General features: G+C 43.6%; 1 protein-coding gene across 8 annotated transcripts in view; it reads left to right on the top strand.

Moving 5' to 3' along the window:
• Nucleotides 1-24,588, top strand: part of LOC133389569 (ephrin type-B receptor 5) — a 214,905-nt gene that overhangs the window by 171,910 nt on the left and 18,407 nt on the right. For all 8 annotated transcript variants that reach the window (XM_061637532.1, XM_061637546.1, XM_061637498.1 and 5 more), the window contains exons 7-9: nt 22,091-22,215; nt 23,362-23,524; nt 24,455-24,569. In XM_061637532.1, the coding sequence (XP_061493516.1) occupies nt 22,091-22,215; nt 23,362-23,524; nt 24,455-24,569 (403 nt within the window). The remainder of the gene's footprint in view (nt 1-22,090; nt 22,216-23,361; nt 23,525-24,454; nt 24,570-24,588) is intronic.

The raw sequence follows: 24,588 nt of genomic DNA on the forward strand, positions 1-24,588 counted from the left end.
AACAACAACAATAGATTCTCAGACCATCACAAAGGATGGAAAAGGAAGGAAAAACTTTCCAGTCAATTTACCGTGCTCCAAAGGACAGAGTTTATTGAGAAATACATATACCAATAGCACAATTGGGAGAGAAGTTCAGCAGAACAACTCTGGAGAAAACCAGGCAATGCATAGCTTTATAAAGTGATTATATGTTATGCATACATTAATAATCAAGATACATCTTTACCAATCAGTATGCCCATGCCCTCCCATCTTGGGTGGTCACTTTGGCACGTTTCGGCCTTGTCCATCCATGTGTCAAAGAAGGAAAGTTCCGAATCTTACCCAAAATGTTACATTCAGGGTTCACAAACAGTACAAAAACATCCCCAAACATCCTAACTTCATGTCATCCTTTGGTTTCCTTCAGCTGTTAAAACCACAGACTTTCACAATGTCACAACATTATGCACTTTCACTTTTAGGCAGGCATACTTCCTCAAAATCATAAATGTTTTTAGATACGCTCAAAAGCTCTTTGGATTACATCTGCAGCTCAGAATGGCCTAAATAAAGATTATAATGGACACCAAGCTATAGAAAGACTCCCTTTTCCATAAAGTCAAAGGCCAAGGGTCAGAAATCCTTCCTCACATGCATTATCTAATAGTAATCCTAAGAACAACCCAGTAAGAGAAGCCGGTATTATTATCCCCCATGTTGCTAATGGAGAGACTTGAGGCAGACAGAGTGGCTTGCGCAAGAGCCCTTACTGAATTCATGGCAGAGGCAAAATTCGAACCAGGGACTTCCAGATTTGTAGCTCAGTCTCTTAGCTGTTACACTTCGCCAACTCTCATTGCATCTCTTTCCCCTTACCGCCTTCTTGTTTTCAGTTTTGAAGAGTCTTTTCACGTCTCTCTCTTTTTTCTCTCCCTCCTTCCCACAAATCCAAGTGGGCTTTCCCTCTTATTCTCCCTTGGCAAATAAACCAGGTTTAGCAAATGCTTTGCATAGGCAGATTGGAGATACCATCAGTGCAGAAGGTAGCCTGGAGGCGACAGGAGTGGGAGAAGTAGTCAGCCACATGGATCAGAGGACCAGGTGCTTTGCTGTGAGAAATATCAGGCTTTGGCAGGGGGTCTGTTAGCATCAGCCCGGATGCAAAGATAGAGAGCCGTTGTGCACTTTCTTAAATTCTGCGGCTGCATCTGAATGGCAGCTTTCCCTACAGCTCATATAACAACGCAGTTCTGAAGCATATGTGGGGAAACTGGAGGGATGACGCAAATATCCATGATCTCCCATTTCCACAAAAAAAAAATGCATTTTTGCTTTTGTGGGTAAGTGTCATGAACATTTTTGTTAGAACCAAAAAACCAAACAACCCACCCCCAATGGCTTAAATTATGCAGTCTGTTGTACAGCTAAATCAGTTGCACATGTGGTGTGCAGCAATGATTCCGATCTACATTATGCTGCTATCTGTGTTTTTGCTTGGGAAACATAATGCACAATTAAGCATTGAGGTGTAAGCCCCCCCCATACTTGTTATAAATGAGAAATTTGACTGTATACTGAGTGTTGTTATAAACAGTAGATTTGCTACCTGCGCTCACTTTGCACACCATAGACACAAAGCCCTTCTGCTTTAAAAAAAAAAAAGACAGTTTGATCTGTGTTGGTACCACTCCTGTAGTTTATTTCTTTAAATGCTTCTATCCTGCTCTTCATTGCAAAAGCAATTCCAGAGTAGGTAGCGATAAAAGTATAACCTGTATACATACAAGCAACACAACTGCAGAAAACAGAGGCAGATGAATTACAACCGAGAAATATCCAATCTTACGTTAAATTCTAACAAGGGCCCTGGACAAATAACCAGGTTTTCAACTGGTGCTGGAGATTCAGGAACATTGATGCCAGTCATATCTCAGGGGAGGAAGTGTCAAAGCTGGGGGCCACCATTGAGAAGGCTCTCCCCCTCCAAACAAGCCTCAGTTACAGGTGGCATTACCAAGAGAGCTGATCTTAATACATAGGCTGGTCTATAGGGGAGCAGTTCTCTCAGGTAACCAGGCCCTGCATTTTTTTAGGGTTTTATATACAAGTACCTGTATGAGGTACACGAAAAAAACTACAATAACGTCTCTGCTTTTGCCATTTAATCATGAACATATCCATTAGGGAGCCTTTAAAACTTGCAGAGTATCTTATCCCCTCCTTTACTGAAATTTGAAATGGTATTACCATATTGTGCCTACTATATGGGACAAAAACACCAGTTGGCATTATAATTCTATCTGCAGTTTTGAACAGGGACTATAATGTCCCTTTAAGCTTGTTTCAGATATGATTATGCAAGTAATGCATAACAGTGATTTGGATCCACTTTGCAACAACAGCAACAAAAAGCAAGGAAACAAACAAACCAAAAACCCCTGAACAATCACACACCTGGTTTTGCGGCTAATTGTGGCAAACATGTCATGCCTGCATGCAGGAAGGTGTAAATGTCTAACAAAATAACAGGACACGTTTTCCGCTCCCCGGGGGAGAAATACCACAAGGAAGAAGCATCGTTCAGAAGATGCTGTGTCTGGAGGGTGCCCTCCATCTCCTGCTTATCACTGTTATTTTGTCGGACCCACTGCTACCTTTCAACTCCTCTTCTTTCAACTTCCTCTTTTGCCTTTTCTGTGTCACGGTTGCTGCCTTCCTTCTTCCAGCTGCCTTTTGTCTTGTATCTTCCTTTCCCGGTGTCTTTTCAGTTCCCAGCAGCCTCTGTCCTTGGCAGCCCATATTTCACAGCATTTTAAAATGAATGTTTACAACCATGCACCAGCCTGTCTGTCTCTGAAGGGAAAGCACATGAGAGGTTGACGAAAGGTAAAACAATGCGAATTACTCGTCTGAACGACAGAAATAGGTCTGGACAATGCCAGAAACCTTTGTCAAATATCAGAGAGCAAAACAGTGCCAGTGAGTTCAGCATGGAAAGCCCTAGGACTACTTTTCAGATATCACTGGCATAGGCAAAAGAAACTCAGTTAGTGCAGTGGAGAGATTCTAATCAAGGTTTGGAGGCCTGTTCTTTAAAAACCAATATTGTAGAATATTTGAGGAATTCATTTCTTTGGGACGTAGGAAACTGCCTTATACTGAATCAGACCATTGGTCTTGTCAAGATCACTGAGTCCCAAAACCCTGAGAACTAGCTGTTGTGGGCAAAAAACAGTTGCCAACGTACCAGTGTATGGAAACCAATCCTGCAAGAGAGTCCTGATGTCTACCAGTCTGGGCCAGGAGACTCCCAAACCTTAAAGCAGACGCTCCTGGGATTCCAAAAGGAGCAAGAGTGAAGAACCAGACTCTCTGCTTCCTGGAACGCCAAGCAAACAAGTTATTCAGTGGCAATTAATCAAAATGGTCAAGAGGCTGGAATTAGTACCAAGGCTTGAACCTAAAAGAGCGCACATCAGTAAATATGAGGTAGCTTTAATAAGTAATATAGTTAGAAAACACCATTATTGTTGGGAATTATAAAACAAATAAGCTAACTGATCCTAGCCAACCAGGAGCAAAGAAGCATAGCATGCAAGTTGTTGCAATGATGTCAAGAAGAGTGTGGGGCACCAGGACAAAGGATGAGTCCTGCCTACTCTGACTAGGATTTCAGGCAGTGGTCTGTCCAAGCCCTACCTAGAGATGCTGGGCATTGAGCATGGGACCTTCTGCATGCAAGGCAGGTACTCTCCCATTGAGCATAGCCTCTTCCTCTTGCACTGTTTGCCAGATTCTGTGCTTTTTGAAATGTTATGACACACATCTTGGCAGTTTAAATGAATCAAAATACGCATTCAAATAAGTGCAGAGTCTTCTCAGTGGCTTACTTACCTTTCACTCTGATTGGCTTCCATCAACAGAAAAGGACAAGGGAGCATGTTAGAAGTTTCTTCTCAGTGTCTAACACACCCCTTTCATGCTGACTGGCTCATAGGATGCTGGTGACATTGGGACCCTGCTACCCAAAACGTAAAGGGTCTAAGACCCCCTCAAGACCCCGGATGACTACACCCCGAGTGTAAAGCAGTAGAACATGTTGTCAGGACTGGGACTGTGGTTGGCCAACCCAGGAACCAAACCCAGAGTTCACGTTCTGCGCTCCAAGGTGAGCCTCTTCATTCAGGAGTCTGAAAGCAGAGATTCATCTGGAGGTGGAGGTAGGGCCAGGGCCAGTATTTGGCACACGAGCGTATAATGCAACAGGTTCTGCTCTGCTAACCAGGACCGGGAAGATGGCCGGATTCCCAACATTTATACCAGGCATGGAAGCCAATCAAGAGGCTGATGCAGCCCTTCTCACCTCCCTAAAGAGGACTCTTGAGACTTGTTCCCTAGACTTGATCCCAGCCTATGTCCATGACAGTCCTAGTTCAAGCCCTCCTATGCTATGTCTGATAGTTGTTTTGCACATCCTTATTCCTCTTTCTGGTCTTGGTTCTGGAGAGAAAGAGCCAGCAGGCTTGGGTGGGGGGCTCCTTGTCCTGCCATTAAAAAGGTAAAGGTGTCCTCACACTTGTAGTGCGAGTTGTTTCCAACTCTTAGGGTGATGTCTTGCGACATTTACTAGGCAGACCATATATATGAGGTGGGATTGCCAGTTCCTTCCCCGGTCTTTCTTTACTCCCCAGCATATGCTGGGTACTCATTTTACCAACCACGGATGGATGGAAGGCTGAGTGGACCTCGACCCCTTTTACCGGAGATTCGACTTCCTCCTTCCGTTGGAATCGAACGCCGGCCGTGAGCAGAGCTTTGGCTGCGTTACCGCCGCTTACCACTCTGCGCCACGGAGGGTCCTGTCCTGCCGTTAGCAGATCCATAATTGCAATCCTTGTGTCTGTATCAAAATGTGGAAAATAAAACGACTCAAGGGGGCTTCTTGGGGCTCTTTCAGCTTTATGAGAGAAGCAAATCACTCTTGTTCCGCGGAGGAGTCTTGGGAGACCAGGAGAGCTGACAGTTTCCTTGCCAGAGTAACAGTATCTATTGGGCGGCTATTGTGGTCTGCTCCTCCTCTGTCTACTGTTTTCTCCCTCCCCCCCCAACCTCTTCCCCAAGATCATTAGAGTGAGCTTGAGATGAGCTGTCCTCGATTCATAGTGACAGCTCATGCTAGTGAGGCCTCTGTTCCTCCCTCACATGGCTCCCAACTCACCCCGCCTCTATCCATTCGACCCCTTAGCAGCTTTTAATTTTAGCTTAGTCTCTCCCCACCTCCTGATTACACATACATTTGGGAGGACCTGCCTGGGCTCAGAGAAAGACAGGGTAAAGCAGATGGGGACGAGGGGAAGGGGGAGAAGACAGGAAGAGGAAGAGCTTTTGGAATGAATGGCTCTGTCAGTCCTAAGGAGAGTCCTGTGTAGTTGCAATATTCTTGTATCCTGTGTAACCATATAACCTTGCTATAGTTGTTTCCCATTCCACTTTTATTCAGCAAGGGTTTTTAACTTTCATACATTTGTATGTGCCTTTGTTAGGAGACAGCAACAGTCTCATTGAAGTAGTAATGGCAATTGGCAGCAGGCCCGAACATGGGGTACTGTCACTAGCTATTTGGCTGCTGGTGACAGATTGTCGTCACAACACAAGTTCTAATATTATGAGAGAGGGAGAAAAATTGTATTTGTCTTTTCTCTCCACACCTTTCATAATTGTATATCCTTCTGTCATGTTTTTCTAAATGAAAATGCCCCATATTTTCTAGCATTTTCTTCTAGAGGCGGTGCTCCAACTCCTTGATTATCTTGGTTTTCCCCTTTTTTATTTTTTTAAAAATCTTTTCTCCCTGTGCTGCACATTTTTTGAGATAAAATTACCGAAATGGAAGGCAGCATTCCATATGTGGCCATATTGCATGATACAGCCCAGGATACCAACAACAGCTGGAGGGCCCCAAAGTAGCCATCCCTGTTACAGCCCTTTGATGGAGCGGTGGGGGGTAGGTGTTACTAGAGCTAGGTGTTTGTGCGGGCGAGCAGAGCGAAGCAAGCAGGGGCAGTAGCCCCATGTCTATACATAAAAGGGATAGAGACATTATATATATATATGTTCTGTGAATTCTATGATGGTGTTTATATATATGTATGTTTATATATATATAATTTTCAAGTGGTTCGTGGGAAAAATAGAGTTAAAAATCAATATGAATATTTAATGTGATAGATGTGGTTGTGGTGTTAATCTGTTTAATTCTAGTTTTCCATTAACTTTGCTGCTCATCCTCTCCATTCCTCAAGTCCATCCTATCCTTGCCACTTCTGGTCCATCCCACTCACCTTCTCTGCGGGCCACCAGATACTAAGAATGGCAGAGGAGCCACTGCCCCGCCATTCAGAGCCACTGCACTTCCCATTCTTCACAAACATGCCACGGACCACTTGAATGAAGCTCAGTGGTCCACAGACCACACTTTGGGAGTCATAACTGGGGAGCCTCAACTCCTTGCCATTACTCTCCTAACCTTGCCCCTCGCCAATGAAAGTCAAGTCAGAAATTATTGTCAGTTCTGTCCTTACAGCAGACCAGGCCAAGCTTTAAAAGTGAAAACCACCATCTTAAATTGAGCCTAGAATCAAACTGTCAACCGGAACAGGTTGAATATCTGCACCCCTGTCAGTACCTATTTAGAAATATGCAGCAGTGTTCCAAACCAACCGAGTCATCTTCAAGGGCAGCTCTGTGTAGAGCTCATTTCAACAGTCAAGCCTTTAAGTTACAGAAACCTGGATCTGCATAGCAAAGTCAGACCTGTCCAGGAGAGGACAAACTTGAAACAAGGCACTATCAAGCACTTCAAAGAGCAACACTGGGTCTAAGACTAACCCTACACTTTTTAGCTGATCAGGCCATTATATGCCAGCATCACTTCTGCCTTTTCCAGATTCAGTTTCCATGTGTTCTCTTTCAATTACTTGACCATAACCTTCAGACACTGGTTCAGGAAAGATGTAGCTGCTCTTGAATGCTCAGGTTAAATATAGAGAGAGCTGGGTATGATCTACATATTGATAACATCCGATCCCTAAGCCTTTGGATGATCCAACTCAACTCTGAGTTTTACTGAACAAAGACGAGCAAATTCGTTCTTGTGCTTTCATTGAGACATCTACCAGTTTTTCAGGGCAGTCCAAACTAATAACATGGTCTACTGTACTCAAAGCCACTGACTAATTTAAAAAGATCAGCAGGGAGGGATTCCCCTGGACGAACATCCACCTGGGCTGCTACCGAAGCAGCTTCCTCTCCTATAACAGCCAAAAGCCATGCTAGAAAGGAAACTATAATTCAGGAATGCATAGAGTTGCTCTTTCACAACTTGTTCTAGCACTATGGCCTGAAACGGGTAATTGAATAGCAGTCGAAAAATAGCCAGATCTTCCTTTTCTTTTTCCCAAGTGGACAACCTACCGCTTCTATCCAAACCTGATGGAGAATTAACCATTTTGGCCAAAAACCATTCAACTGTACTCGGCTGGCCTCAACCAGCCATAATAGCAAGACTCCAATTCACAATTCCAAGCATCTTGCCCACCACCAGATGACTCCCTTGATTTCTTTGCCTCTAAGGGCAAAATGAAACATCACATGAAACACAGGACTGCCGCTGAAAACAGCAACAGTGGCTTGAGTTGAGTTCCCTCTCCCTGCCTCTCCTCAAGAAACTGCAACTTAGGCCATGTCATGATGTCATGATGCTGTGTGCTTCCCTGTTTCCACCAGAGGCAGCTGGTGATGTGCAGCAGGGTGGGGAAACACATAGCATCATGATGTGAGGACACAAGTTCAGTTGAACAAGATGACACTGAGGTGAGTGTGTGGGGAGACAACACAACATCCCTACACAACAAGCAATAAATGTAAATTAATATTAGGTAAATTTGGATTAAATATTAGGAAAATCACCCTTACTGTCAGAGTAGCTCGGCACAGGGAGGGATCATGTGGAATCTGCTGGTTTATTTTAATTGCACTCTGCACTCAGAACAGGAGGGTAGTCCAAAGTACTGGGGCTCTTCCTGGGCATCATTTGAATCCATTTGCCATGCACTATTTAGAGCAAAATAGTCTTGCTGTTGATACTGAAACTGATTTGTGCATGGATCATTCCACACACCCCATGGTAGCAAACCTGGGACTGCAGCTTTTCCTGGCTTTCTGCTGAGAATACTTGCATGATGCATGTGTTTCTAAACATGTGTATGTTGTGTGCACTCATTTACTGTACATTATTTGGTGTTTATCTTAAAAACACAATGTGGTGCTGTGCAGATGCGTATGAAATTAGTACCGAAATGCTCCACACACTGACAGCATCCTTCTGTTTGAACTGTGATACTTTTAGAGGGGATGGCATGGCAGAGGTGGGGAGTACATCCTGTAGTGTTGCTAGAGAATGCAGAAAAATCTGCCGAGCAAACAGATGCTTTCTTTCAGACAGCCAACAGCTATCACAGGTGTCTGCAAATGGGTGAGCATGGCCAAGCTGCCTTGTACCTGCCAGAAGATACAAGGCAGGCTCCCAGCACGTGCCTCAGTTGTAGCGATGGAATTTGGAGAGGCCATAAGTACAGGAACCGCCAAGGTCTGATGAGGATTGCAGCTTGAGGTGGTGACATTCACAGGCAACAGTGCAGAAGGGTCATTAGGCAGACTTTACTAGGCTGGAGCGATGCAGCTGAAGAGGAGATTTTTGGGACCGAGAGTGACCCTGAGATTATTGACTGTGAAAGCAAATGGAAGTGTTCGTTCAGGAGGGAAATTGATTTAGGTTATTTCTCTTGCCGTAAATTATGTTCGGCGAAAAGAAGCAACCAAGTATGCCAGGGAAGGGCACAGGTTTTCCATAAGATAATGTGCACTCAAAAACCTTTAATGTGTAACTACTAGAACAGGCCTGCATAAATTGTGACCCACAAAACCTAATGCAACCTGCTACCATTCCTCAAGCCCCTGGTGGGACACCTGGTAAGCTACATTTGGCTTGGTGGGTTACTAGCAAGCCTACATTGCTAGCTGTATACCACAGTGTCCAATTCTCTCTCTCTCTCTCTCTCTCTCTCCTCCTCCCATCCCCGCTTCTGTAACCTTTTAAAAAATGAAACAACCAGCGCAATCCACTGTGAACATCTCCTACACAAGGACCCCTGAAATGAGATAGGGAAAAACAAATAATGGCAATCAGTATTGATTGTGTGGAATGAATGTGTTTGGTGCAAAAATTGGGGGTGAGCATCCCTTCCAAAAGAATAATCTAGAAGAATCCGATGTTCCCAGCTCACTCTCTGTGAACCATTGTTTGTCATAATTTCTATCTATACCAGTCTCAGAAAAAGTCCTATGTCTTAAGCCTAGTTCATGCAAAGAGCAGATAAGGTTGTAGAATTTATATGTGAACTGTAGATTATATGATTGGATGGCCTTCCATATGAAAACAGAAACCTCTGCATTTAGAAAACTAGATAACAATGAGAAGAGTTGTAGCCTCTCACAATTTCCCCCACCCGCCATCTGCAAAAGTACAGACCAGGACCAATTTTGCCAGCTCATCTGTTGTTTGTCATAAGTGGGCCTTGGAGTCACTACCAGTAAGGAAAAGGCTGCACTGGGCTAAATGGATACTAGCTCTGATTCCCAAATGGCCAACATTTGTACACAAATAGGATTATCCACCCACTGAGCATCGACCCTTACCCTAATCTCTGACCTAAAGCCCCAGAGGTTTCTCCTTTCTACATTGCAGTGATGCTTTCATTCTGTTTGGCTAGTTTACTACTTGTGCTCTTTACTACTTGTGCTCATCCATCTGCTCGACCACACACCTGCTCTGGCAGATGGTACAGCGTCATCTGTCTTCATTTGAACACCTGTGGAAATCCACGGAAGGAACTGGAGCTAGCTTGCATTAGCTGAAGTTTTGTTTTGTCGCTAATGATGTGACTGAAGTATAACTGGCATCAGGCTTAAAGCCTGAATCATGGCCTGAGTTTGGCTTTGAGACAATGACATTGGCCACAATCCAGCAAAAAATTCTGCTGTACAAGGTCCATTAAAACCAATAGGAGCTTCATAACAGCACAGTAGCATAGACTTTGATTTTCACTGAACACATTCATTCCATTTGAATAAACGTTGATTATTGTGACTTATTTTGCCCCCACCTCACTTTCACCATGCTCAGTGCAATGGAAACAGTGCCACTTTACATGAAATATAGCATCTTCTATTTTCAGTGATAATTGGGGGCTAATAGTCATTTCTCAGGGAAAAGTTTAGGGACTGAGGCTAGCATTCTACCAGAACTACAATGGACTAAAAGTTTATTTGGTGGGAGCTATGACATTTAATAAGATCCTCCGTGGCGCAAAGTGGTAAGTGGCGGTAACGCAGCTGAAAGCTCTGCTCACGGCCGGAGTTCGATTCCAACGGAAGGAGGAAGTTGAATCTCCGGTAAAAGGGGTCGAGGTCCACTCAGCCTTCCATCCACCCGTGGTCGGTAAAATGAGTACCCGGCATATGCTGGGGGGGTAAAGAAAGGCCGGGGAAGGAACTGGCAATCCCCCCCATATATACGGTCTGCCTAGTAAACATTGCAAGACGGCACCCTAAGAGTCGGAAACGACTCGCACTACAAGTGCGCGGACACGTTTACCTTTTTATGACATTTAAAGTGGTTTGAAAACAGTGTAACTTTATATTGTGGATAATGTGTCCTGTGTAGTACTGGTGGCTGTGGCTTTTGAAAAGAAATACGCAATGCAATGCTACGTAGCCACAAGCTTTCACAGCGATTTCTGTCTATGACCTGGTTTGCATGTAACATTAAGGTAAACCGTGACATAATGTGAATAAGCGAACATCTGGGTCCCAGAGTGAGTTCCGTTCGGTAGTGTTGCTGCGGTGCTACTCAGTGCTCAGCCACGTTTTGGCTTAACGTCATGTCCAAACCTGAACTCATGGTTTGTCTCGCTTCAGACAAACCATGAGCTTTATCCAAGGTTTGTTCTTGTTTACCACTCGTGGCGTGTCTGAGGATGACAAATTAGGAGCAAGCCACTAATGTCAGTTCCCTAACTGCAAGGATACATATGTCTCCTTTACAGAGTCACTGCACTGGTTACAGCAGGGGTACTTTGAACACTTTCAAATGCTAAGTGCTAGAATAGATCTGTCCTGTGTCACGCTTCTCAAAGTGCAGACGTATTGAGGGCAGAACTACATGTGGCACTGAACATGGAATCACTGTATTCTCCCCCATGGTCAGAGCTTGGAAAAGTTACTTTTTTAAACTACAACTCCCATCAGCCCCAGCCAGCATGGCCACTGGATTGGGCTGATGGGAGCTGTAGTTCAAAAAAGTAACTTTTCCAAGCTCTGCCCATGGTATGTATCAACTTAACCTTATGATGCACCATCTCAAGTTGTATATTTCCACACAGAGAATGATGTGGAGCAGGGTTAGGGAATAGTTGAGTGGTAGAGCATCTGGTTTGCATGCAGAAGGTCCCAGGTTCAGTCTCTGGTGTCCTCTGGGTAGGGCTGAGAAAGACTCCTACCTGAAACCCTGGAGAGCCGCTGGAAGTCAACTGTGAACACTACTGAGCTGGATGATCTGATCTGGTATAAAGCAGTTTCCTATGTTCCTTTGGAAATGCACAAGCTAATCATTTCACAGCAAAGGGTTTGTTGAACCCTACGTATTGCATGCCCACATAATGTGCAGCTCCAACCTGAAAGAATAAAGGCAAAAAATGAGCTAATGAGGGACAAAGCATCATGTCTAAGAAACGCAGAACAGACCCCTGCTGTGAAGCAAGAAAACATCATGTAGCAGAGGAACAAAGGTGAAACTAAACAACAACAACAATAAAAATAAAATATACTGAAAATAGTTTTGAATTGGTATTGCCATCTGGCTTTCTTGATTGTCACAAATGGTGCATGTGTAAAAACATTCCTGATCCCTAATGCGACAAGCAGCAGACTGAAGGCAATTGCTGAGCTTCCCATTAAAAGCCTGGTCCCACTGCCATCTTGAGGACACGCAGATCCTAATAGATTGCTTGTGGCAGCAAATTATCTAAGCGTTATTAGGCACAGAGCTACTGTGTCTCCACATATAAACCTCATTAGAAGAGAGCAAAAGGTAGAGCAGTGACAAATTGCCATGCTCGGTATTCAAGAGGTCTGGCATGCACAAAATGAATTTCTAGAGCCAGTGCCCTACAGCGCACAGAATTCATCCCCAGACTGCAAAATAAGGAAGGGAACTGACAGGAGGGAGAGAGATTATGTCTGGTTGATTGCAAATCCACAGGTTGGTTGCAAGTCAGATGTGGCCCCATGTGCAAGAAATGGGCTGTCATAGTTGCATTCATGCATCAGATGTTCAAGTGACCCTTACATAGGTGTCTTCATGGTGCCTGCTTTGTTTCAGGAAGGGTGCTAGTCTGCACAATCACATGCCACATCATGTCTCTTTCAAGATCCAGGGATGTTTCTTAGTGGTGGTGCGAAAACCAGATAGAAACTGGTAATTTTAGTGGAGTAACTCCCCCCCCGCCACCCGTTTAGATTGTACCAATATCCTTTTTTAAAAAAACCAACTGTTCAGTACAATTGTTTCCTCTGGCTTGTGTTGCTTCTTTCTGGATGAGTCATGGGAGAGATCCCATCCAATCAGGGGTCATATAGTGAATGGGATTGTTACCTGTAGCTTGTCACCACTGTTTCTACTGTATGCAGTAAGCCTAAAGATGGTATGTATACAGCTATTAATTGTCTTAACATTTTGGACTAGGAATGTTGTATGCATCAGTTTTAGTTTCAGTGTCAGAAAGACTAAGAGAAGTAGTTGTATTTGTTGTGGCAAAATGTTCATTGTATGCCACCAGCATAGATAACAGAGTGCAGGCCAGAGCAGAAGGATGAGGTTTTCAATTCATGATTCATCAATGAATCATGGCATGCTTTGATCTGTAGACCCCAGTTTCACCATTTGAATCTCCTGTGGTCTGCCTCCTTAGTAGAATTCCACAAAAACTGTGCTCAGAGTGGCTTACAATATTAAAAATCAGACAACCCCCCCCAACATTTTATTTATTTATTACATTTATATTCCTCCTTTCCTGCAAGAAACTCAAGCTGGTGTACATGCTCCCAACAAGCCTGTGAGATAGGTTAGGCTGAGAGACAGTGACTAGCCCACAATCACCCAGTGAACTTAATGGCTGAGGGGATTTGAACCCTGGTCTTCTAGTCTAACACTCTAGTCTAACACTCTAACCACTAAACCACACTGGCTCTCTCCATATATCAAGAATGTAATTGAACAGTATAGAAGTGATGCATTGAATAAGGAATAAAAAAATAAACATATCCAGGATACAACATTTCAGTAAAAAATTCTAGAGCATTACAACTCCCAGCACAACTCACAAAGGGAGTCACTTCCCTTCAGTGCTACTCCTTTGAGGTCATTCCCACCACACACAATAGTCAGGTAAAAATAACCATTGTGTCCGGAACCAGCTGCTAGCCTCTCACACTTGCCACTGGCTTCTCCTCTTCTTCCCCAGGGGCAAGTCTCATCAGGCCAACTGACTGGTGGGTTGGCTTTGTCAGCTCTTACTTTCTCCTCATCTAATCCTAGAACTGGCACGTGGCATAAGATTGATGTTAAGTCAGCTACTCCCACCGCTGCCTCCTGCTATTTCTGCCCTTACGTAGGTTCAGGGCATGGGGTGAGGGAGAGGGAAGCCAGGCAGTCGCAAGTAGAGATACGGAATACGCACATTATAGTTTGTATATATATTTTTAGAAAGCTGAGGCAATTACTTAAAATTTTGTAGAGTCGGGAAGCGTTGAGGTACTCTTTGGATAGAAACACCTCTCAAAGAGAATGGGTCTATCCAATCTGACATCAGATCTGTCTCAGAGTCCAGCCTTTTGCTTCCTAGTTAAAGCCAGCCTTCTCTTGGTTTTCTCTTCGTGTGACTTCTTGTTGGGGACTTTTATTCAGTCTTGCACAACTGGTGTCTCTCCCTGCCCCCGCCACCCCCTGGATTTATTCAAATCTTCTCTCTTCTTTCAATCTAGTTGCAATAGTCTTGCATCCTGTGTAACCATATAACCTTGCTATAGTTGTTTCCCATTCCACTTTTATTCAGCAAGGGTTTTTAACTTTCATACATTTGTATGTGCCTTTGTTAGGAGACAGCAACAGTCTCATTGAAGTAGTAATGGCAATTGGCAGCAGGCCCAAACATGGGGTACTGTCACTAGCTATTTGGCTGCTGGTCACAACACAATCTAGCCAATTAGATATGGCTATATAATGATGTCATGGAGGGTGAGTGAGAACAATGTATATGAATGAGCAAATGGCATTGCAAAAACCGAAGCATTTTTCAGCACTGCTGCAAAATATTCATTAAATGAGTAATTTTAATTCAGCTGTTGCCATTACAGCTGCTGTTGAAGATGTACAAAAGTAGCATTCTCTCTTGCACAGCCAGCCTTATGCGAATGGTATATAAAAGGAGAAAAGCACAAATTATTAAATAGAGCTGGAATATATTCCTGGAGTGTTTCAGTTGGGCTGTGGAACCTGTGGATTCCCATCAGCTCCAGCCAGCATGGCCCACAGTCAGGGAGGTGCAGTCCACAGTATTTGAAGCGCCACATGTCTCTCATCTCTGGTTTAAATTAAGATATAACATAGAAAATGCCAGTATCTGAAACACAGATGCCCTGCTCATGTGCCACATATTCCTCTCCCCTCTTTCATGTCCACCTTTCCCCCCTTCCTTTAAAAAAAAACACTTTTAAAATGTATAGTACTATTTATTTATGTATTATTTTTCAAATATAATGAGCCTATAATGTACAGTTCAGGTTGGGTCTTTTCAGCTGGCATGGTAAAATCCCTTCTTTTTCTTCATGTTTTTCTGACTTTTCAGTACCTGGCATTGCCCTTCTGTCTGTCCTCAGCACCAAGGGTCTTCATCAAGGTACTGGCAGCTGTAGTGGCATATCTCCGTCTGCGTCTGTGTTGGAATTGCTTTTTAATATGTTCTTAAATATTCTTTTTAAAAATATTTTTAGTCTTAGATGTTTTGAAAGCTTTTTTTATGTAAGGTTTTTGAAGATGTTTTGTTTTAATGTGTTTTAAAGTTTGTTGTTATGATGTTTTAATGTTCCTGCTGGGAGGAAGGATTATTATAATAATAATAATACAAGGGGTGTGTGCATTCACCTGTACTTGGACGACATTCTGGTGAGGGCCCAGTCGTCAGTTCAGCGTCTACATCATATTGAACAGACCCTGCCTCAGTTATCTAGGGGCTCATCCAGACGACTGCAAAATGTGTGACATGCCCACTATGTGTGTTCATTATTTTTCGGTCGTCCAAATGACGTCTCGCGCTGTTACGCATTTTCGCAGGTTAAATCCGCTCCTTGCAATACCGGCAAAAATGCGATTTGCTGTTTAAAATCGGGAATCATCCGCTGTGCCTTCAGGAGTTAGGATGCAATACTGCAGACTTTACAGCTGATGGGCGGTTCTTGGGCGTTTCCCCTTGCCCCTTCTCCTCATTCCAGCCAATCACGTATCTGCACTCTTGCGCATGTGCGAGAATAAGCCCGGGAAAATTGAACCAATCATCGCAATGGTGGGGTGTTGGGGGGGGTGTCTGCAACTACTGCGCAGATGCATTTTATTTTTTGCCAGCCTGCAAACTGGGCGGCCGCTCTGGGTGAGATCTGCAATGCACAGCAAGCGAGAAAGCAGGGGTGGTTGGTTTCAGCCTGCCTCTGAAAGCCTTGTCAATTTCATTGTACTTGCTGGGGCTGTTGCTTCAAATCAGAAAAGCATACATTGGTTTAAGTGTAATATGGCAAATACAAACAAGAAAAGGATTGCTGGTGGGTTTCAAACCTGCTGGGAAAGCTTTGTCAATTTCATTCTCCTGGGAAGGCAGGCGTGAAACCGACCAGCAGCCTTTCCTTCCAAGGCAAGAACTCCTTTACAGCCATATGGTGCTTGTTGCAAAGGGGGAGAGGAGCATACATAATTTTTTTGCTGACCAATTGGTTGATAGGGGGAGGTTTTAGAGGCGGAGCTTGGAAAAAGCGAAAAGAATGTAGGGGTCTTACCGCTGCGTGTGCAGGTGCAAAAAAGCGTTTTTTTAATTGGGAAAGAGCGAACTAAAAGGCAAAGTGAAGACTATCAGATGACAAACCGAATATGGAAACCGTGGATTATCCCGCTCCGTTTGGATAAGCCCTAGGTTTCATGTTGAATTTTGAAGAAAGCTTCCTAAGCCCATCTCAGAGGATTTGTCATATGGGGGTGGTGTTGGATGTGTGCAACTTCTGCATGTTCCTGTGGGGTGGATTGCCAGCTTACTGGTTAATTTACTGGGGAGAATTTCATAAGTATTCCTACTAATTTGCTTCCTAGTCCTTCACTATCACTTGGAAGAACCTGATATGGCACCTTCTCACACCAGCGTTGCCCCTCCCAAGATCTACGGCAGCACTGATGTTGGAAGGAGCCATTTTGTGGCCTCTTCCTACCTAGGTCCAGATGTTAAGAGAGTATATTAGGAAAGAGATGCCTCAGTAATCCCCCAAGTACTGAAGTAAATGTTAGAAAGGGCCTTTAACGGGAGTTAAATGCCAACGTGTAGAGACATTTAGTGGGTTGGGAATGGTAGGGTTGTTGAGGCTGAGGCACTTGTGTGTAGCACAGGGACTTATAGGGAGTTGCTATACTTCTCTGGAACATGTTTCCCGAAGAGATATGACCCTGTCCCATCCCGCTGACATTCAGGAAACTGCAAAACTCCTCTGCTTAAATGGGGGATTGGTAAATCGAAACTGTTCTGGTGCTTCTCCCCCATTTTTTTAAAAAAATGCTGTTCTGCCATCTGTTTCTTTGTGCCAAAACAAATCAAGCTGGTTTTTCTTTTTTCATTATTGCTCTGCGGTGGGGCTGCTCATTTTAAGTGGTTTTTAATGAATTATTTTAACAGTTACTTGTTCATTTTAAATATGTTGTAAGCTGCCTCATGCTGTAGGGAGAGGCAGGGCATCAGTGCTTTGCAAATAAACATAATGAGTGAATGAATGACTATAGGGTGGGGGCAAGATTGATAGAGTGCCTCTGGAGCAAGTGAAGCAAGAAGACAAACCCATTGGCATGATAATCCTCCAGACGCCGTTGTGCTCATCCTAAATTAATCATCAAGAAACAGAGGAGTGCTGTCTGTTTCTAGAGGGAACCGTTTGGAGCAGTTTGCTGGCAAAGGTCAGATACAAACACGCAATGGTCATATTTCCTGCCTGCCTGTACCCCTTGCATGCCAGTTGCTCACCCCTTTCACAGAAACTGCATTCTATTTTTAAACAGCAACGTTAAAGAAATCCCACTGAGTTCTCTGCACAATTAGGGGCCTTCCAGATCAGGATTGGGCCATGGCATTTTGCTAGCCCATGTTGCTACAACTCATGGTCTCATGTGTGCACTGCTGAGTAGCCATCAAAGCAAGCCAGGTATGGAGTACTATCACAGTGTTTAGAGGTAGCGGAAGAGCAATACCGTAAGCGATACACTTTAAAAGTTGGTTGTGGGGAGTAAAGATGGGGCAGAAATTAGACTGATTTCACCTTTAAAGGCAAACATGCCTAATTGGCACTGTCCGAAAGTATACGTGAACCACAACACAGCCATCCTTCAAAATTCACATTTCTCCGAATTTTGTAATGCTTTTCTCCAGCCACGTAATGTGTAAATTATGTATATACTATGTAGATGTATATACTAAGGTTAAAGTGTGCATATAAATGCATATATTAGTGAAAGTAACATACAAGCATACATCATATAAGGGAAAAGTGCTTTGCAAAAATGTATAAGGCAGAAGTGCACACAAGGAGGTGTATAGTATGTTAGAAGAAATCGGCATTAAAAATGCTGCTGAGTTTTGTCCATCCCTAGTGGGGAGGTAACAGGCTAGGAACATAGAAAGCTGCCTTCACTGAGTCAGATCATTAAGAACATAAGAACATAAGAAGAGCCTGCTGGATCAGGCCAGAGGCCCATCTAGTCCAGCATCCTGTTCTCACAGTGGCCAGCCAGGTGCCTGGGGGAAGCCCGCAAGCAGGACCCGAGTGCAAGAACACTCTCCCCTCCTGAGGCTTCCGGCAACTGGTTTGCAGAAGCATGCTGCCTCTGACTAGGGTGGCAGAGCACAGCCATCACGGCTAGTAGCCATTGATAGCCCTGTCCTCCATGAATTTGTCTAATCTTCTTTTAAAGCCATCCAAGCTGGTGGCCATTACTGCATCTTGTGGGAGCAAATTCCATAGTTTAACTATGCGCTGAGTAAAGAAGTACTTCCTTTTGTCTGTCCTGAATCTTCCAACATTCAGCTTCTTTGAATGTCCACGAGTTCTAGTATTATGAGAGAGGGAGAACTTTTCTCTATCCACTTTCTCAATGCCATGCATAATTTTATACACTTCTACCATGTCTCCTCTGACTCGCCTTTTCTCTAAACTAAAAAGCCCCAAATGCTGCAACCTTTCCTCGTAAGGGAGTCGCTCCATCCCCTTGATCATTCTGGTTGCCCTCTTCTGAACCTTTTCCAACTCTAGAATATCCTTTTTGAGATGAGGCGACCAGAACTGTACACAGTATTCCAAATGCGGCCGCACCATAGATTTATACAACAGCATTATGATATCAACAATGGCATTATGATATCATTGATCCATACAGCTCAGTATTGTCTACCCTGGCTAGCAGTGGCTCTCCAAGGTTTTCACAGAGGGTCATTTCCAGTCCTACCTTGAAATGTCAGGGATTGTATGCAAAGTATGTGCTGCACCACTGAGCTGCAGCTCTTGCCCAAAGGGTTAGGAAGGACCCTTTTTTCTTACTTCCCTTCCTTTGGCTTGCACCCCCTCACTATTCCTCTGCTGCTCTCTCACTAGCTATACCCACCTTGTTGCTGTCATTCTCATACCAGCCTTCTTCATCTGCACAGAGACACAACATGAGATCAAAGTTGTTACATAATGCTGAGAACGACTTTATTTCAGATCTGGTGCTAGAACAATAATAAAATTAATTATATCCGAGCCATCCTACACTGCAGACTCCATGTCTGCTGCGCTAAACTAGTCTCTACACCCGGCAAGCTTTTTTAATGTGAGGGAATATTAAGAAACATGACACTTTCCCCATATACTCATCTCCATTTGTAATGTGAATGAGCATCATACCCTATGCAGGTTTCAGGTGTACATTACAAAACTGGCAGAAGCAAGAGGTGGTTGTTTTGTGCCTTCAAGTCGATTACGACTGTTTTATGAGTCTTCGCCACTGCCTCCAGCCACAACAAAAACGCTGTTCAGACATGACACCAAACCATGATTTGGTGTTATAAGAAGGGCTTCCAGAGGAGATATGGCACTGTACCTCCCTGCTAACATTCAGGAAGCTCTACAAAACTCCTCTGATTAAATACAGTTTGGCCTAGGCTCTCCCTCCTGGCACCCTCATTTTCTCTTTCACAGTAAAGCATAGTTTGCTCTTATAACCAAACTAGGCAAACCCTCCTTTGCCTGCAAAACGAAAGGGAAAACTATTGTTTGTTCATGGTTTCCAATTATAGTTCACAGACAAACATAGTTTACACCAACCATGGTTTACTTACTTAGGATATAATGGCAAACTATGGATTACCACAAAAAGGTTGTGCATGAGACTTTGAGGGAAGAGAGAGGAAAAAGCACACAAGCCCATGGATCGCTCATGTAATCCCACATCTGAACTGAGCCGTAATCTAAGTATGTTTAAGTGCCTTCATGCATGGTCATTCCATTCTCATGAGACAGAGAGGGCTCGGTTATGCTATAAGGTGTCTTCACATTATATAAAATAACAGCAATAGGTAAAGTGGTTTCTCTCTCAACTAAGATAGGCTTTCTTAAATAAATAAAACTGGAGGTTGTGAAGAACAGAAGAAACATGAAGGACCAAAAATATTTCAGCGTAATCTTTCCCTTCATACTGTTGTTTGATTTACATTATTTGAAACTGGTTCCTGCTTGCCTAAGCTGGTTAAAGCCTCTTTGATTTGATGCTTCTTGAATAATTTCCTCTTGTTTGATATGAAGGGGAAAAACCCACCCACAATCCTTTTATGTTTCCCAGGGCTGAGAAGAAAGCAAGAGTTTTCGAGGCTTTACTACTTTGCCATATGTTTGCCAGTTGGCACAGGTGCTCCTGAGTTTAACACTGGCCCTAGTTTGCCAGTTTAGACCAGCCTTAATTTCAATCATGTAAGATATAATGAAAACACAGGAAGGTTATATAATTGTATTTTTCTTCACTGACTCTATCTTGAGCATCCTCAGTTTCCATCAGTATGGACATTTCCATAAATATTGCTGTTGCTAAATCAGTGGTTTTAAACTGTGTTCCAGGGAATCAGTGGTTCTTCGGAAGTTTATCCTTCCTTCAAAGAAAGATTGCCTACACCAGAGTGTTGGGTAGATTCTAGGGCAAACTCTGCGTTAATACAGAGCAACAGCAAGGGCCAGTATGCTAGGTTGACATCTTGCTTGGATTGAAAGGGTTCATTAGAATACTCTTGATTACCCTCTGAAATGTACACAGATTTTTATGGGGTTTGTGGCAGATGTGCAGGAATTCCGCAGCGGATAAGTCAATATGGAAAGAGTTTCCTGAAGACAGAAAGTTTGAAATCTGCTGTCTTAGATGCTCCTGGGAAGCTAACAATGTGGTGCTTGTACATTTATATGCCCAGCACAATCTTTCTTAACTACAAGTAGTGCATTTTGTAGACATTTGGCACTGTGAAGATCAAAGCTATGTGTACACTGTGTCATACCAGTACTGTAGGTCCCCATGCACCATCCAGACTGTGGCATTCAAGGTTGTGTGGCCTATTTAAGTTTCTAGCATTTGCCTATTTCTTAGTGTGTTTGTCTTTGATATTTCTACTACCATCACCAGACTTTCCCACTAAGTATTGGCTTGGGGAAGACTGGCAAGGAGCATTCGGATAAATGCTGTTGTCTGTAGTACCAGTGGCCAAAATGAACCTTATTTCTCTGCTTGCAAAATAAAGCATTACAAAAAACCAGTGACCTAAACCCCAAGGACCCAAAAAAGAACCTTGCTGGATCAGACAAGGATTGAGAGATTTCAGGTAGTGGGAGGAAGACTCTCTGTGACAATTTCCATTCATTTTTTCAAGCAGATGCCAGAGTGCCCCTCTTCTGCTCATCTGACCAGGAGTGTGTTCCCCACTCCCAGCTCCTTTGAAGCAGCGACCGGCTCCTCTTCTCCATCATTTTCTTTCTGTCAGAAACATTTAGCTGTTGCAGATTCCCTGAGGAAAAAGCACCAGCCAGTGTCTGAAGGAAGACCCCCATGGAGTGTGAAAAACAGTCAGACCAGAACAAATAGCAGGAAGCAGTAAATACATACCACGAGGAAATGATGCAGGACAATGTTGGAAGAGACCCCAAATATTTTGTGTTCATTGATTACATTTATATTTCACTTATCCCACTGCAAGTCAGTGAGTACAGTGGATGGATCTCTGAGCCTGGCCTAGGGAGGCTCAGGTTCAGGCCCCCCTTTGGACTTAAAAATCCCTGAGGCCGTCTCTCAGGGTTGTAGCACAGATGGAGTTAGGGAGCAATGCCAGGTATGCTGGGCTGAGCTCCTTGGAGAAATGATAGAACACAAATAGGTCTAGGCTTCTTTCAGTAAACTATTAATTAAAAACTTTACAACAAACTGTTAAGAAGATTCAGTAATCAGCCATCTCAAAACAAACTGCTGGCAGTACTTTTGCAAATCACCTTCGAATTATTTGTGATTAATGACAGGCAAGTTTAAAATGCAAAAATGGTATATTGCTTTAGATGTTCCTCCTCTTCCCTTCCCTAATATTTCACTCTCTTGTCTTTTCTTCATTTCTCTGTCTTATTGCAGTCCCATCTGCTGTTCCCATGATGCACCAGGTGAGTCGCACAACTGGCAGCATCACTTTGTCCTGGCCACAGCCAGACCAACCCAATGGGATCATCTTGGATTATCAACTGCGCTATTTTGATAAGGTAAGTTGGCGTGTGGAATCCGTTTTTGCAGGTGCATGTGAGAAGCTGAGTATTTCTGCTATCACTCTGGCTGGAGAGGTAGAGGTCACAGCTAGACAAGACGTGGCAAATGAAGTGATAAGACAGCGTGAACAGACCAGGGCTAAAACTAGGAACTGAATTTTGTGATTCACCAGAAGTTTTTCCATGCCTGTGCAAGTCTACACTATAAGTTTAAACCAATATAAAGGCCATGAGTTCCTATCAAGAAACCTCTTGGGACTGTAGGGAGGTTTACATATTTCTGACTACATTCTCAAGCGCCTTACAAAACTATAGTTCTGTACCAGGATTCCTTGGGGGATTTAAAACTGGTTTAGGTTTTTAGTGTAAATCTGCTGTAGCCTTTGTTACCCTTCTAGAACTGGATGATGAGGTTGCCACTAGAAGAGTAAGACATTTTTTGCTTAAGGGACCTGTTCCTATGTTACCACTCATGGGGGGGGGGAATCAAACCCACAACCACCAAGTCGGGGGTATATTAAAAATAAACTGAACATGTACCTTTCAGATCTATAAAACAAAATTTATAAAATTTATTTAAAAGTGTTAAAAACAAAAAAACTTGATGCACAACATCTGTTTTTGTTCATTTAGTCGCAGAATCTTTTCTGTTTCAGCAAGCCTACCCAGAGCATTTGTTTTAAATGTTTTATTGATTTTACCTTTCTTTTTAATTATGGGTTTGTGTATATATTTTTTTAATTGGTTTGCGTATTTTAGTCGTGCTTTATTATATCATTGGACTTGTACACCGCTTGCAGATTTTTTTTGAGCAAGTGGTTTCTAAATGTTCTAAATACAGAAATAATAAACACATTTATGTATTTAGAATTTAGCTATGACAACCTTCTTTTGTTCTGTTTCACAAGCCATTGCTTTGTTTCTCCTTTAGCCTCCTCTCTTCTCTAGGCCAAGTTAGTAGAGTAGTGGGCAAAGGCATTGGACAAATCCAGAGATTAGATTGGAAGGTTGGGAGATGGGGGGAGGCACTGCTTATCTCAACTCTGTAAAGGAGTGATTGGTGAGCCCAGGAGGGAGCATTGCTGAGGAAAACGAAGTGGAATTATGCTTGTCAGCTTCTCATGATGGATTGTTGATCCCTAGTCAGAAGATGAGGACAACGCATTCACTGTAACCAGTGAGACTAATATGGCCACTATCTCCAATCTGAGCCCAGGGAAGATATATGCCTTCCAGGTACGAGCTCGGACAGCAGTGGGCTATGGGCCATACAGTGGAAAGATGTATTTCCAGACTCTGGTGGGAAGTAAGTGGCACAACTTCATGAACTTTCAAACTTAAGAGTTCCTACATATTTCCCTTATGTTCCTCCTCCACTGCACAATATCATGGCTTTCTGTCTGTATCAGTCTCATAAACTTTTACAGTTCTCACATGCCTCACAGGCTAATGAGTGCCTTGACTTCCCTCATGGTTGTGTAGAGTCAAGGTGTGCCTCGTTTACACGTTACATCATTTCATTGTGCACAGACCCTTATGTACTATGGCACCAAAAGGTTCTCCTGCATAAACCTCATTATGTCAATGAGGCTTGTGTGGGAGAATTCTTATGGTGGAGTATGAGCCACATTAATTAGTGGGAGGGTGGATTCTGTACCTCTTGCACCAAAATATCACTATCTGGTCCTGAAGTGTTGTAGAAGGCACCTAAGTCCCGATATGGGTATAGGAGTGGATTTGAGGAAAGGAAGGAGAGAGGCTTTGGAAAGGTAGGCTGATAACAAAGCAGATTTCAGAGTGCTGGGCAACAATGCAAGAGGGGTGTGTGTGTCAGAGAGAGACAGAGAGTGAGTCCCCAAGACTGAGGCACTTCAGATAATTCCACATCTGGGCAGGCAATAGAGTCCGACCACAGAGAGCTTACAGCCAAGTTGACAGAGTCACAGCTGCTTGTTGCCTAGGCAAAGTCTGACCCTGACCTGGAAGCCTTTATGCCCTACTAGGTACAGAGACACTAATGGGCTTCCCTTTGTGGGCATAGTCAACCCAAAGCCTGAGAACATAGCATAGCCAAGGGGCCATCTGCCTTACAACCCCGGGGGCTCACTATATCGGGCAACAGAGTACAGATCCAAAAGATCCAGCTTCTAGCTACAGAAGCTCCTGACAACAGGTTGGGAAGGTGTAAATGTTTCATTGGGAGGCTTGGATAAACTTTGACTATCCTTTATGACAGGTGAGCGCTCCGAGATGGTACAAGACCGATTGCCACTTATAGTGGGTTCAGCACTTGGCGGTCTGGCCTTCCTGGTAATTGCGGCCATTGCCATCCTTGCCATTGTCTTCAAGAGGTGAGTTTTCTGTCCTCAC

This window comes from Rhineura floridana, chromosome 1 (genome assembly GCF_030035675.1).
Source record: "Rhineura floridana isolate rRhiFlo1 chromosome 1, rRhiFlo1.hap2, whole genome shotgun sequence".
NCBI classification, from domain to species: domain Eukaryota; kingdom Metazoa; phylum Chordata; class Lepidosauria; order Squamata; family Rhineuridae; genus Rhineura; species Rhineura floridana.